This window comes from Corvus moneduloides, chromosome Z (genome assembly GCF_009650955.1).
Source record: "Corvus moneduloides isolate bCorMon1 chromosome Z, bCorMon1.pri, whole genome shotgun sequence".
Classification (NCBI taxonomy): Eukaryota; Metazoa; Chordata; class Aves; order Passeriformes; family Corvidae; genus Corvus; species Corvus moneduloides.
Genome location: NC_045511.1, coordinates 32,493,897 through 32,509,917, shown reverse-complemented (window position 1 = coordinate 32,509,917; position 16,021 = coordinate 32,493,897). Strand labels below are relative to the sequence as shown.

Genomic DNA, 16,021 nt, shown 5'->3' with positions numbered 1-16,021 from the left:
TGAATGGTGTGTCAGTCACTTGTGAGGGTGATTGGGGGTGCAAGAATGTGCCTCAGTTTGTCTCTTAGCACACATGGCTTCTCTTGAGCACACCTGAGTCTTTCTGCACAGGCATCCCACTCCCCAGAGCGATGAGCAGCCTGGGGTTCCTGCTTTCCAGTCTGCCTGGCCTCACAGTCCAGGGAGGGAAACCAAATGGTCACGCATCAGCCTGACAGCTGCAGTGCTTTAGTGGGCCCTACTGTCTTCAGAAGTACTGGAGTAAATGATCTGGCACTGTCCCGTCACTGCTGCTGCCAACTCTGGTTGTTGCACTGTGTAACTTTGGAGGCTCATCCCACTGGCAGTTGACAGTGTGTTGTTATGTATATGCAGCTGTAGTATTTGCCAGACTGTTCATATTATGTCCATGGGTGTGTCATCATGTTCCCTCCAACCCCTCTGATTTCCTGTAATTTTGGTTTTCCTCTTACTGCTTTGCATTTTTCCACATAGGTGGTAAGTTCAGTGTTTGACTTGGAATGCAGCCCTTGCCGATATGCCTAATTGCCTGTTTCCTAACAAAGATAGTGCTTTGCCCCATCCTTACCAGGATTCTGCTAGAGCAGGAAGCAAATGAGTCACAGGGCTTGTGTACACTGAGCTCTATTTGTTACTGACATACTGATCATAAGCACAGACACTTCTATTTCACAATAAGCTCCACTGCTTGTAGGGCTGTAATGCAGCTGCTCTGCCTTCGGTTCACACTTGCCTTTAACTCTTGTAGACGAACTCTTACTTATCCCCTCTATTTTCCCTGTCTTGCCACACTTTGTTCTATTTGTAACTAAACAATTTTTGCTAGGTGTGTCTTGGAAATGCATGCTTGCTTCTCTGCACAGGGGCCATCACCCACTCTGGTGCTAGAGAGTTTTGAGGTAGCTCTAGACCACCAGGCACATCTTCTGGAACCTCTGTGGCACTGTATGGAGATACTAGCTTTGGTCCTGTGGCAAAACAGCCATTTGTCTCCATTGCCACATTGCTGTTGGTTTTGGTCAGCATGGGGAAGCTGCAAACTGTTGTGTGGAAGAAACAAGTGGAAGCAGGCTGAAGTTGCAGTGAGAAAGGAAAGTACCTGCAAGTCTAGTAGACCAGCTTCAGCCTGCACCTAAAGACTGAAGTTATGAGCTGTGTTCTATAAGCTTTGCAAGCAGAGAGGCAGGGTTACAGCCAGCCTGTGTTGTCAGGAGCCATCCTGTTGTGGGAAGTCATGCATTGTTCCAGGGTTACTGCTTGCCTTCTTTCTGTGGCTTTGTGCAGGCTGCAGGCTATGAGATCTTCCTTATTGGCTAGGTGAGGCTGATGGTCAAGATTTGGTGGTTTTCCATCTTTCCTGATGATACATTATGGAAGGGAAATATAGGATGTGCTATCATGTAACTCTTAACATCAAATGATCTGTATTACCAACTGGTGGCCTTTCTTCGGCTCCTGTGTTAATTTGGGCTCCTGCTCCTAGCCCAAGACAAAGCTCACACAGAGCTCTTCTGCTGTATTTCTGCAGACAAAGCATGTCCTGATAGTGGAGAAGTTGTCTTCACCTCCATCTCCTGACTGACAGTGGTGCCATCCTCAAAGATACCATGACCATCACAGAGCCCCATTTTTCCCTCTGTCTTTACCATATTTCACAGCTCATCTCAGGCTGATTTCCTTTCTTCGGATTCTTTGGTGTCCTTTTTCATCAGTGCAGAGTTGTAATTGCTGCCCACTCACAAGGTTCCCACATGTGAAGCAGGGGACTTCTAGCACCTGGGGGACCAAGTACAGACACTTCCTCTGAGGGATGATGGAGACTAGCATTCAAGAGTAGTTTAGGGCAGCCTCAGGCATCTGGATGTAGTTTGGCTCCTACAGGGACATAACTGTTCCTTTCCCATTTGTGGCTTGTTTGGGCAACTTACAGTCTGAGACTTAGACAGGAAGAGAGAGAAAAGAGAGCAAGCCTATGGAAATGTCCAAGCAGCCTCAGCCTGTGAATCAGAAAAGGTAATGGCCACTTCTGGGCATCGCACTCCAACTCAGGGCGGTTGCCACTGAAAGGGAGCATTGCAAATTTTAAGAGAAGTGTTTGGAAGGGGCCTCAGTCACATGTTTCCTTGTGCCCACAGCAGATTCAAGTAGAGCTTTCCCATCAGAGATGGGTAAAGTTTGGAGACATGGGGATATAAGGCACCAGGCAGATACCAGAGAGTTTCATCACTGTCCTGTTCATTACCCCCGGCATTAAGCTGGGGTTTTTTTGGGGGTGTGTGTGGGCCTTTGGGTGCAAAGACACCTTCCCTTTTCTAGCTATATGCATACAAGGATGCTCATCTATGAGTAATTTCATGAATGCTTTCTTATTGCTGCCTACCTTGGGCTTAAAGGAGAGCAGGAAGATGTATTTAATTTGATGTTGCTCATTCCTGTTATTTTGGAAAGCAGCAGGAATATGATGCTGTGTTTCTCTGACATCCCTTTCAGAACATTGGGAAAAAGATGACCTGCCAAGAGTTCGTTGCTAACCTCCAGGGGATGAATGATGGCAAAGACTTCCCAAGAGGGCTCTTGAAGGTAAGGAATTAACTGCAGAATGTGGATTTCATTTTTTTCTGAAGGATGGTTCAAAACAGGACACCCATCTTGCATTTTCTGAATCTTAATTGTCAAACATGACAAGTGATGGGCACGTTTCTTCTCCCAGAGCATACATAATATATACAGTGTGTATTTTGTTGTTTTCCCTCTTGCCTTGATTTGATAGTGAAGGAGACTCTCTGCAGCACAGAGGGGTGAGACTGAGCTGCAGCAGGTTTGGCCCCAGAGCTGTGGGCCTTGTAAACTCCTGTGGCTATGCCAACCCAGAGTGCTGTCTCCTGATTACAGTGGACAGAAGCAGCCAGTTGGCTCTGCCTGCAAATACATAAGGGCTAAGTCTGATCTCTGTGTACTATCTGGAAGGCGTGTGTGTTTTTTCATCAAAGGTGCTCTGGGGTATTCAGATTAGAGCTGGAGATGTAATTTCAGATTATAATGTGCTGTCTGGCACAGGCTGCATTGCTTCAGCTTTTGTTCATTAAGTTTGTGCCAGGAGTTAAATCTGAAAAATGCGGGAAGAGGCTGAGCAGGACAAACCTTGTTTTATTGTCAATAATAATGAGAATGTTTCACTTTTTTTCGTCTGATTGCTAGCATGAAACAGCACTTTGAATGAAGACAGATGTACATACACTGGAGTTCATAATTTATTCATTTTGTTGTAGTGGAAATAAAAATAAGAAGCTGGTGCATCTGAGTGCTGACCCAATGCCTATTGAAGTAAACCAAATGAGTTGCCATCTCTTCTGTGGGTTTTGTGTCAGGCCCATTGTGAAATACAGATGTACCTGCATAGGTGAATGGGGCAGAGTTTGTCTTCTAGTCTTGGTAATATCTTCATTTTCTTCAGCCTCTTCAGGGAGCTCTTTGTTGGGCCCTCCTGCCTCAGTTCTTACTAAGCAGTTGGAAATATAAACTCAATCCCCCCTTTATTTTAATGTCTTTAATTTTTGAATCTGTATACAGAGTATTCATCTGTCAGCAGCCACACTTAATTTTTTTTTTCCCCCAAGGAATCTCATTTCTCAGTTTGCCATAGAGGGATATGTTGAGATTAATTTGCAGGCTAATTACAGCCCTTACTGAATAAATAGATCTCCAGATTGTGTTTAAATAACCTTCTAAGTGTACTGACAAGAGACTTCCACTGGTGCTCACCTGCTGTTTGTTTTCATGCTTACAGAATTATGCAGTTGGGGCTGTACCTTGGTGTTCAGTGCTCACCTGCTAATGCTAGGGATGTCTGACTGTTCACCCAAAGCAAATATCAGGGCTCAGGATTTTTTGGATGTAGACAGACGGAAGAAGTTCAGTGTTGCTGTCCCACTTCGCTTAAGGCTTTCTGCACTTTTCTGTGTGCTGCCTTGATGTCTTGGGGACAGAGGTGGCGCCTAGCTTTGGTTTCTCATCTGGCTTGTCTGAAGATTTAATGAAGTGACCCTTGTTTTTTCATTTATCAGTGGAGGGTAGTGGAGTGGGTAGAGTGATTGTGTGTGAACTACTGTGTTCACAGCAGCCATGCTGCCACTAAATGTGCGATTACAAAGACTTAGTGGAAATTAATTTTGCATTTATCTCAGTAAATTAAATCCACAGCGCGCTGCTCCACAGCACCAAAGTGTGTGTGGCTTGCTGCTGCATTAGCAGTGTAGCCACTGAGCATCAGTGAGGCTGCGGAGCCTTCTCCCTGCATCCTTGCTCAGCCGCCTGGGAGAGGAAGAGCGGTTTCCACAGGGTGGCAGTGTGTCCCTTTGGGAGTGAGGTCCTGAGCACCCACTGGTGAGTAATGCAGACCTGTGGTGAAGCAAGTGGGCTTTTCTGCCTCTGCAGGCTCCCCGTGTTCTCCTTGTGGCCTTGCTGCGTCCCTGTATGAAGCTCTGCAACTCTGCTGAGCCTGAGCAAAGCTGAACAGTGGCGGAGGAGAAGGAGGGCCAGGGAGAGTTGAGTGTTTATCCAGGGCTTGTGAAGCTCTGTGCAGCATTTTCTGTGGATCCAGTTCCCAGATTCAGGGGTGCAAATGCAAATGCTTGGGCTTATCCAGGACAGCTGACTCACAGGCATCAGTCAAACGTTGTCTTCAGTCAATCCCTTCACCCTGAGTGCAGAGTGTGGCCCTGAGTGTTTTGTCTGGGTAGGAAAATAGCACACCAAGGGCCATACATCAACATGTGAGGAGGGACACACTTCCGTGTGACCAGTCTCAGAAAACTTGGGACATCAGATCAAGTTAGTTCTTTCTTTCCACCTCTGTGGGGGAGCTAACTTTTATTAAGTTTTTTTTCCAACAATGAGAACACTTTTGGTAAAAACCACAAGGTCTTCACAACCTGATTCTCTGTGTGTCGCTAGTTGTGCTTTGAGAACAGATATTTCACTGTGGTGTGAAAGTAGAAATGAGAAATGCTAATATGATCTTGCTCACCTTGTATCTTGCTGTCTGTTCATTTAAACCTGAGAGGAGTTTTGCTTTTGTACACCCATCTGCACAAGGATTCATTGCCTTTCCTTTTTCCTCACTCCTTTAGTCAGATCTGAGGTTGCTTTTAAAGTTGGAACCTGTAAAGGCAAGTGTGCCAAACTGTGATTAAAAGTGCACTTCTCCCCATGGGGTCTGCTTGTATTCATGTATTCATCATATATATATCTATCTATATATGTATATGTAGAAAGAGAAGCCATGGCTAGAATCGCCTTCCTTGGAAAGAGAACAAAATCAGTCTGACATTTTGGCAGCGTCAAGAACCTCATTACAGTGTAGGAGTGGTTTCTTTCTCATGTGCTCACACCAGCTTTAACACGCTGTAGTGATACCATCTTCACAGTGATATGCTAGAGAATTGTATTGTGTGACCATAGCCTTCTTCAAAGCTGGACTTCACAAGATTTTCTGGAATGAGAAGGAGATTCGCTTGGAAACAGCCTAACTTTGGCCATACATTCTTCCTTCAATTCCTGCAGGCAGTGTGGTCCCCACAAATAAAGTGCTGGTATGGTGCTGGCCACTATGTTTTCCTCTTGCCATCTTGAGACAAGGTGTGTGGGAGTCCACTCCAGGAAGGTGGCAGTAACAAGGCCTTTCATATGTAAGGAGAGAAAATGTCTTCTGTGGTCCACAGAGAGCCTGCAAGAGGGCATCACTGAGGAAATGGATCCCTGCTTCTGTTAGGCAGTGTTCTGGAAGGGGTACTCTGTTGTTAGGCTGTGTGCAAAGTACCACCTGTTCTGCATAAGTAAATGTCCTCTGCAATTACAGTGTCCAAGACACCTCATTCGTGGAATCAGGGGCATTACCCAACCGCTGACATGGGCTGACTGGTGGTAGTGCTGCCCTGTGACATGAACACTGGATGTGGGGAAGTCTTCTGGCAGGAGGTGGTAGCTCTTCACTGACCCATTGTACTCTCTGGGAACCTCCATCATGCTGAGGTACTTGATGCTCTCTAGGGACTTGGCTAGAGTCATCCTGTCAGGGGCTGCTGATGGAGATAAAATGCCAATCCTGCATAAAAGATCTGCTTTTTCTCAAAGGCTGTTTTTTGGGTAGGCCTTATCTCCTGCAGAAACACTGTAATGAAGTGACCAAATTAACTTGGAGTTGCTGGTGCTGAACTGTTCTGAAGAACCAGTCCTCCTTAATTTCCTAAACAATCTGAATTCTTGATCAGGATTCCTGGGATATACAATTTCCTGTAGAAGCTGTGAAGTAGGATTTATCTCATATTGCTATCAGTTCCCTGCACTTTAATTAAGGGGTTTTTTTGCCACTGTCTTTCTGCCTTCTCTCTCTCTCCCTCTCTTTTTTTAATTCCCTTTGAAAGCCCTCCAAAGCAAACACTCAATTTAAAGACAATTACTGGCATCTTATTTCATCCATTCCAATAATTTCAGGTATTTAGCGGAGAGAAGAGAATGAGCATCAGGTGGATAACTTTTCCCTGCACACCCTCAGCCCCGCCTTTACAGAGAGGAACTCACACTAATTGGACTGCTGTGTACGCCCTAATTGCTCTCATCAGCAGTCTCCGTACTTCATCCGTTTTGTGGTTTTTTGGCAAGAAATTTCCACCTTCGAGGGAAACCTAATGGAATTGGAGAGATGAGAGCATGTGACAGCATGCCAAAATGGCCCCAGGAGGACTGCATTGGCTGCTGTAACACCCTGCAGCAGTGGGCAGAGGACGGAGAGGACCAAGTGTCTTTGCTCAACTGAATAACACAGAGCTCTGCCTCCTTTTTTCTTCCCCAAAATAAAGTTTATCCTCTTAACAATACTTCCGTTGGAAATAGTATTTCTGGGCTATTTCTTATCTGTATGAAATGGAAGATCTGTTACTGAAGGCCCCTTTCAGCTGCTAGGAGACAACAGAGTCTAATCTGGCAGTATAAAAGTCAGGGAATGCAGGACAAAATCATTAATCCTTGTCTTAAATAGTTGTTTGTGAGAGCATACTTTACTTTCCATCTCTGAGGAGCCACAGATCTATAGTGACTGGAGGGAGCACCCAGCTTGCCTTTACTCCTCCCCATCCTTGCTGCGAACCTTCCTGCCATGATAACCTTTGTTTCCTTCAGCTTAGAGGTTTTTGAGTGTTGTCATTTGTCCTATTCAAGAGTAATACCCACTTAAAGCATGCATGTGCAGAACTATGAATTGGACCAGGTTATGATGGTGTGTGTTTTGCTTTGTGTCCTTCGAATTACATAGATTCCTGACACCTTCCTGCCCTGCTGAAATGCAAATATATTTTTGTTTTGCATTTCAGGAACTTAATTCAATGCATATAAAAAGAAAAATCTGTAATCTATATATTTTTTTCTCAAGTCAAATAAACCCAGATACTGAGTTGAAGAAAGCCTCATAATAGCAAGAGCCTAATACCAACTGTGTCTCTGAGCAGGCAAATCAGAACTTTAAACAAGGCTTAAAATATAAAATTTTGTAAAGGTGATCCAAGAATAAGGATTGCTCTGCAAAAGTCCAGGGGTGGTACTAGGGATTGCTTATCTTACTAGGAGGCAGGCTGGATTTCAGGATGGACCTGTTTCTGCTTTCACAATCGCATTTCTCTGAATTATTTTTGCTCCTTCAACCTTTCACCTGTTTACTTTCCAATTGTTACTCAAAAGATCTCACCTAGCCTACCGGGCTTTTGTGTCAGCAAGGAATGAAACCCAAGCAGAGTCAGCTAAGAATTTCCATTACTACTGTCTGCAATTATGTGGCTCAATACCAGATTCATAATGAATGTTTGGGGGGTTAATTTTCATCCGTGGAGGCAAGCTCTCTAGTGTCTTGTTCAGGTTGATCAGACAAGGGAATTATTTGATGTTTGGCTTCTCCAGCCTGTCAGATAGCCAAGGCTGTCACTTGTCTCCCACTGTAACTGAAATGCATAGCAGCTCCCAAGGATGAATGTCAGCTGTCAAGTGTGGAGGATACAGACTGGTAGTCTCCAGGAATGATGCACTTTGCCACTTCAAAATAGGGATTTTGGGCTCTTTTCAGGCTGGGAAATCTCTAATACAATGTCACACGTACATTTTGGTCCCTATGACATATTACTCCCACCTCCATGTAGGTAGACAACAAATTCTGAAAAACATTCTTTGATCTTCCACCCACTGATCTGCTTGAAATTTAAGTTCTGTGCTGCATCTCAAGGGAAGGAGAAGTAGGAATATAATTTATACCATATTTAAAAAAAAAAAAAAAAGAAGAAGAGAGAACATTCCTTCCACCACCTTTATATTTATATTGCTGTATAAATCTTTGTTATTCCTTCCTTCTATTTGTCACTACACTTTCCAAATAACATTGGACTCTTCTCTCTCTGACCCAGTTACACTGTTTTCTGTCAAACAAGAGCATTAGGCTAGTCCTTAAATTTAGATTTTTTTTTTCTCCTTTCCTGTGATGTTAAATGGAATATTTAGTTTCCTCTGAGGCTGCTTTCTTGGATTAATAAGTATTCACAAGATCCTTGTACAAAAGTGGGGCAAATCTAAGGCACCAGTTTTCTGTCCTGTTGACAGATGGGTTCTGGAATGTGTCATGAGATGTAGAAAGGATTTCACCTGCTTTTGGTGCAAGATAGCTGGACATGACTCCATTGGCAGATGGAATTGTGGAGAAAAGGGATGTCGAAGGCTATGCCTGTTTTTCCTCCTTTCACTGCAATGCCTACAGCCACAGGTGGCAGCCACTTGAAACCTGTGTGGATCTCAGAGTGGCCTCAGTTTCCTTCCTCTCCCGCTCTTCTCCCACTTCTCCCCCTTCTCCCCCTTCCTTTTGCCCTTTTCCTTCCTTCCCCCACTTCCTCACCACTCCCCTGCCATTTCCTTGTCCTCCTCTTCCTTTTCCCCTTTTGCTTTTTGTTGTGTTTGATGTTTGTAAGAAGCCTTGGAGGGTGATTGGTTTTGGTTTGGTTTGGGTCGGTTTTCTTTTGTTTGTTTGTTCATGTTTTTGTTTTTAATGCGGATCTCTAGGGGAATGGTGAGGGGTTTATTTCAGTGGTGTTGACTCTAAGCATGCTCACCTCGCTGAAGGGACAGAGGCAGAGGTTGTTTGCAGCTGATCTGAGATGGTTTGTAGGCTTTGCAGCAGTTCTTGAATCACTTTCCTGTGGGTTTCTGTCACAGCTATGCAGAATTTTAGGGGTTTGATGCTTTTATGGATTTGTTTGAAGTGCTGTTGTTTTCTATAGCTACATTTGACAGCTTTAAGTTAAGGAACTTGGTGGTCTGTGTTAGTTGGTGCCTACTATATGGCTCACTTAATTTCTGTGAGCTCTGTTGGCACCAGATGATAATTCCTAAAAGGAGGAATTCAAGAGGAGGAGCTATTTCCCTTGGATACTATAGTGCTTTGCCAGGAAGTAGAACAGCTAGTCTGTGAAACAGCTGTTTTCAGATCTGCTGCAAGGAACATAAGGATGGCTAAAGGCATCTCTTCACTTGCAGTGCTAATCAGGATAACAGGGTGCAGGATTTCTTTGCATCCCTGTTGTTATCCAATGGCTTGTTTTCATTAAACCTGTGGTCTCCTATCATTCTCAGCAGGGCACTTACCTTAGGAGTGGTTTCTTTTGGCACAAGATGGAGCACGAATCCCAGAGAGATACAGTGATACCAGGATTGATTTGATTTTCCACCAGCCATTGTGGTTTTGTCATTCTCACTTCTAGGTGCTTGTTGATGTAAAAAGTCAGTTGCAAAGACTTGTGCTGTGACCATGAGCCTGCTGGTTGTGGATGTGCTTTTAGCCTTCCTCTCCTGTAACCTAGAACAGAGGTAGTTCAGTTCCCTTCATGCAGTCATCCATCATTCTCCCACCATGCCAGCTCTTACCCTGCTAGGATTCCTGTTGACCTGGTTGCTTATGCATTTAGAAATGAAGTCGTTGCTTTAGTATTTCTGCTGCTCACAGGAGACATTTAGATTTAATCTTGATTGTCATCTCCCCCTAGTCAGCAGACCTAAGAAATCATTATCTTAATATTACAGGAATGTTACTGTTGATCAGTTTTAAGCTCTAGTTCTGTAGCGCCATCGTATATGAGTAGCTTATCTGTCAGAATTAACTTTCCCCTCCCCTTCCAAGAAGGAGAAGAAAAAAAAAAAGATGAAGAAAGAAGGAAAGGTGAAGGATGAAGGAAAGATTTAATGTTGTTTATTTTACAAACAGTATTTAGTGGCAGCATTAAGTAGTTCTACCTTTCTGTTCTACACAAATACATTACTGTCTTTTGAGGGTATATTTTAAGTAATTGATATGTCCATGTTTATGTATTTTGTCAGTTTGTGTTTGTATTTGTCATTGACAGGCTTAAATGATGCTAATGGATTCCTGTGACTTTGATGACATTGGAGTTCTTTAGATAGAGTAAGGTGGTCCTTAGGTTTGTACCCCAAAAGCCAATATTGAATTCTAGTTTTTCTTCTTGTGTTGTTGATTTACCGAATCACATTAGGAGGACCAAGCAAGGACTGAGTATGTTTTGCCTCCCCGGAAAACTTGACTGGTGGGAGGAGCAGATGGAAAGGAGCTTATTTCAGGGTAAGCTGGAACAGCTGCGCATTTCCTCTATGGGTAGTGGGGTCTGACCTAGTGCCTTGTGACAAGAGAAGAGCTTTTGTGTGGCTTTAAAAGGATGAGATGGAAGGAATAATAGAGACTCTGGTTTTCTGCTCCTGCATCTGTTTTGACCCTCAGTTCAAAATATTCCTGCTGGTTTATGGTTTGTTCCTCAGAGGAACTGATAGGGAAGGTCCCTGGATAGGGTCACAATCCTTTTGATCACCCCAATGGTGTCACTGACTAAATGAATATTTACATTCTGCCCCTTTCCTACCACCTCTTTGCTAACTTCTGAACAAGAGGAAGATCATGAATTCTTGACACACTTGGAGGGTCCCCTGGGTGTGGTCAGCTTTGATTCTTCTGATACTGCACAGCTAATTCAGCCCCTCTTTAAAAACATCCCTTCTATCCCTCTATTTATGTTAACAGACCACTTCTGGCTCAGAAATCCCTGTTGCTCAGTTACAGACATAAATCAATCCTGTGTACATACTAATTTCTAAAATGGTGGGTCTTCTCAAATGTTGAAGAATGGTCTTTCCCCAGGACACAGTCAGTGTGTACACAGAATACTGGCTCAGTCAGGAGTACAAGATTGTATTATCACTTGCAGATGAAAATTAGGGACACTGATGAAATCTAAACTGAATCACACATCTGAAGACATTTAAGGCTTCAAATGCATAACCTCAGGAGGCTCTCTTTGGGAGAGTGTGAGCCGAGAAGTTTTTTCCGTATTCAGTTGAAAAAAAGAAGAAAGAACATTCTCTTGCCCTTGGAGCTTTGGACTCCAAGAAACAGACTTGTTCCTTTCTGAAGTAAGGAACAAGTCCTACCTGAGGATCTGCTAACTTCAGCTCAGGGAATGCTTAGATGAACTGCTACAATTAGGCAGCAGTGATGGTACTGTGGGTGACAGAAGAGAAATACTGCTTTGATTCAGTCTAGCTTGTGTTTAATAATAAAATTGCTCTGTGCAATTGACACTGGCCTAGGTCTGTGTGTGATATTTAGGGAGTATAATTATTTTAGATGTGTTGAGGGTGCCTGGGGAGTTGGCCTTATTCTGAGAGCAAGAATAATCTGGTAGGCAGGGGACTGCTAGGATAGAAAGCGATTTGTGGCCATTTACGTAGCACCTGTCAGGACCTGCTGCTTAGCTCATCTGGAGTGGTTTGACTGCAGTGCAAATTTCCTCTAAGAAGAGATTTTCTTTGAAAAGCTTTTCCGCAAGCAGTGGATAATTTCACACGGGTTAAGTAACATAAAACCTTTTTTGGGAAGTGGCAGAAGTAACTTAGAGCATGCTTGTTGCTAGAAAAAAGGGTTCCTTTCAGTTATCCTCTAGCAATGACAGGTTTGTGTCAAAAAGGGGCACATTTGGGATTTGATCTTAATGTGTGAGGTATGGATGGGCTTGCTAGATCTGACTATTGTGGAAATGAAAATGTATTTTTCTTGTTGGCCAGAAGGGAAGAAATCTGTGCCTCAAGCAGGATGGAGGCAGAATCTGTGAGGAATCAGAAGTTTCTCACCCCGGGGACAGTTTCTGTGTTGATATTTAGGTTAGTTGTTCCCTGTTCCACTGACCATTGTCCTTCAGCATGGCCCACACCTGTTGCAGTCTGTGGGAAGGCTATGCACCTTGTAGCATCCTTGGGGGCAACATGAGCAAAGGGTTAATGCTGTCAGAGGCTGCTGCACGCTGGGAAGACAGCAGCATCTTTTATGAGCAAAAATGCACCTAGGACCATCATGTGGCTGTCTAGCCATTTGCCCTGTAAGGATGTAAATTCCTGATTGCAAGAGACTGGGAAGATGTAACCAGGGGAAAAGTCCACTCAGTTAATGTGCATCTTATTTAGCCTTAGGTGCTGTTGGGCAGACGACATAGGGTGAGCAAACTCTCACTTTGCCTTCGCATGGCTTGGCAGAATAGAATGGGACTGAGATGTGAATGGAGACTGGAGCCTCTTCAGCCAGCTTTTGACTGGCTGATGTATCTCAGCACAGGACATTAACATCAGCATGCCAGGGCAGCCCTGCCTCATTGCTCTGTGTGTGCACAGACTTGCTCCCTGTGTGTCGTGGTGTGAGTGGGATGAGAGCTCTTGTGTCCTCCCAGACCCCAACACCACTGCTGCTGTCCTTGCCCTGCCTGGTGATATGGTGGCGTGGGGCAGGTTGCTGTACCTGGTCTTAGCCTGCAGCACGGGAGCATTGCTGCAGTCTTCCAGCTCCTTGTGCTCACTCTGCACAAACTGTTTGCCTTTTCTGGGTTTGGGACAATGTCCCCATTGTCCACTTTTGCCTTGCTTCTCACACAAGCTGCTCTACCTGCCCAGTGTCTGTCGGCAGCTGCCACGATCCTGTGCTGAGTAGAGCAGAGCAGTCTCTCTCTCTCACATAGGAGCATGTTGCCATGGCAATGCACAGTCTGCTGCATTCTGGGTCTCCAGGAGCCAGAAATGATGGTGCTTTTGCAACATTGAGGTAAACATCTCTCTTTTCCCATATACAGTGCATCCAGCCCTCAGTAAGAGTACCAGTTCCTATTAGCGTCAGCCTCCCCGTGCCCCCTGCATGGAGGAATGGGGCTCTGGGCACTGAGAGAGTGCCTGACCTCTGGAACCAGGTTCCTGTAGTTTGGAGTGGTGCCTCTGGCAGTGGTAGTGGCTCTCTCATCACTAGGCTGTATGGGTTTGCCACAAGGGAGAAACAGGGTGCCACTCCAGAGCTGCATCACTTGTGGGGCAGCCACTGGAACATGCAGGTTGCTTGTGGAGGGGTATGGCTGCAGCTCTCCTGGCTGCTGAGTGGGGAGATGAGTCCCTAGCTGCTTGTTCACAGCTCTGCTGCTGGTTTGCACTGATCACCTTGGGAAAGTCATCTCTTTTCCCCTAAGCTGCTTTTAGAGTGTGAAAGTGGCCTTGCTCTCTCTTGCACCCTGGGAAGGCACCCTGTGAAGGCACCCTGTGAGGACTCTGGCTAATGAGTGCAAACACTTAGAGTTGTGGAAATTTGCTGATTCGTCTCTCTGGGGCTTGCCAGTACTTCGTTATGGTGCTGTGGATTTTCACTCGTTTTTCTGGTGCTTTCGGAATCCATCAGTGTTTCTCACATCCAGAAGCCTGTAGCTGGCAGGTGATTGAAGACTCTTTTACAGTGTTCTTTGTCATTGCAGGCAGTAATGAGCATGGCAGGCTGTTGCAGGCAGGGAAGTGTGGCCGCGTGAACTGAAAATGAATACCTTGCTTGATCTGTTGGCATTTGTTCCAGCATCTTTCTCTCCACCTCTCTCCCTCTCACTGTTGGTGTGTGTATGAAGGGGGAGTTGATGCTGGAGAGGGGAGCGGAGCAGAGCAGGGGAGGAGTTTCTATCAGCCTCTTCTTTTTCTTTTTCTTTTTTTTTCTCCCGTCCAGTGACGTGAGCAATGCCTGGAACAATCAGGCTGGCTCCAAACAGTGTGCCTGAAGATGCTGGAGAAAACAGCCTAGTGTGCTTTAAGCAAACACTGATTGCTTGAGCCTGGGCTCTCCAGACGTAATCTTTTCCAGTTCCTCTGCAGGGGATTGGGAAGTTCCATTAGCTTTCTTCCTTCCCATCCCATACGCTCACTTTTGGAAATGATTGGAGTTAACAGTGTTCAGAGCACCAGCAAAGTCCGGGTGAGAGCCACAGGTTCGGTGAAATACTCCCGAGAAGAATCTCTCTGGCGGCAGTCCCATCGGTCAAAATCTATGAAAATCTCCAACTCCTCTGAGTTTTCTACTAAAGAAAGCAAGGTAAATAACTAAATATCAATAGTGGTTTGCTTGGTTAGGCATGGGGTTGGTGTTGTGAAAAGGTTATGCTTTGCAGGAGTTAAGAGCTCCGGATGATCTGCAGTGATCACAGAATTGCTGTCAGGTCAGGAAAAAAAAAATCTCTGCATTTGAGGAGAGACCTGAAGGTGGAAGAGCTCTGGTGTTATAATGATCGGGTCTTAGTTGAATGCCCTGTCACTGAGCTTGGTGCAATAGTAAACAGAGAAAACTTGCTAGTGACAATGCTAGTTGGAGCTCTGCACTTGGGAAAGGTGCCAGAGTTGGCAGGTGATGTCCTTGGGATTATCTTTTTAATAGGAATTGTTTTCTGTAGAAAAATAATTTTTGCTCCTTATCTACAGCTCTGTGGTTTAGTAGGCATGGGTGCTAGATGAAAATATTGTCCCACTTGCATGCATGATTAAGTACTGCTGTTAAGTATTTATTAGGAAGGCATTGCTTGTGCATTTGCAGGAATATGTTAGTGTGTGGTAATGGTTGGTAGCACAGGCTGTGCCCAGCTGCTACAGTGACTGTGTGCAGCATCTCCTCACCCAGCCCAGCCCAGTTATTCAGTTCCTAAGCAAACAACCCCCACTCCATGCAGCATCTCTTTTTTTCCCTCATCCCGCACTCCCACACAATAACTGAGAGGCACCCAGGAACTCTTGGCAAGCGCTTTAGTAGCCGTCTCCCTCTCAAAGGTGCTCCATGTCTCCAAGGGTTGGATGAACTTTATGCAGTGACCAAAATGTGCCTCTAATTTCATTCTTATTGCCAGTTGATTCTGCCCTTGGGATTAGAAGATACAACCACTTGCAAAGGTGTGTTGAATCAGGGTGAAATATTTCAGTGCATCAGCCAAGCATTTAACTATGTCTTGGTTCCATGTGCATGCAAAATAGGCACAGGCATGGATCTTCTTGTACTGTCCCTTCCCTGAATCTCTTGTCTGTTCTGTGAGAAGTCTCCTCTGCTATGGTGAAAAGATCCCAGTGCTGCACAGTAGTTCCTAGCAGATCACTCTCTGCTGGCTTACAGGTTGTATGGCATTTCAGAGCCTGAGCTGCGTAACTTAAATCACAGAGTACTGCAAACAAAACTAAATCTAAGTATTTTTTTCAGTTCAATTTAATGAGCCTCTGTTTTCAGGACCTTATTAACCATATCTAAGAAATAGTGTATTGCTGAGTTGGGGCAGAGAAATAGCATGGCCATCATTTTCAGGCTGTTGCTGATGCAGTATGTGCTTCTCCAACAAATACTAAAGTAAAGGCTGCATTGTGCAGGTGCTCTGGGACCCTGCTTTTGTGATCACTTTTACCCTAAGCATGGGAATAATTGCACAGTATTCAGTGGGAGGATTTATGCCTGAAAGCTCTCCTGCTTATGGTAAAAACTCAAGTCTTTTGACATTGGGTGAATTACTTAATCTATATGTCTTCCCTCTCACAGGCTTTGTGTCCAGTGTGTATGCATGGTGAAGTGTCCTCAGGGCAGGGACTTTTT

General features: G+C 44.7%; 1 protein-coding gene across 5 annotated transcripts in view; it reads left to right on the top strand.

Annotated features, from left to right (window-relative positions):
• The window catches only part of PSD3 (pleckstrin and Sec7 domain containing 3), a 112,775-nt gene that overhangs the window by 54,673 nt on the left and 42,081 nt on the right, over positions 1–16,021 (top strand). For all 5 annotated transcript variants that reach the window (XM_032096846.1, XM_032096845.1, XM_032096847.1 and 2 more), the window contains one exon: positions 2,512–2,601. In XM_032096846.1, the coding sequence (XP_031952737.1) occupies positions 2,512–2,601 (90 nt within the window). The remainder of the gene's footprint in view (positions 1–2,511; positions 2,602–16,021) is intronic.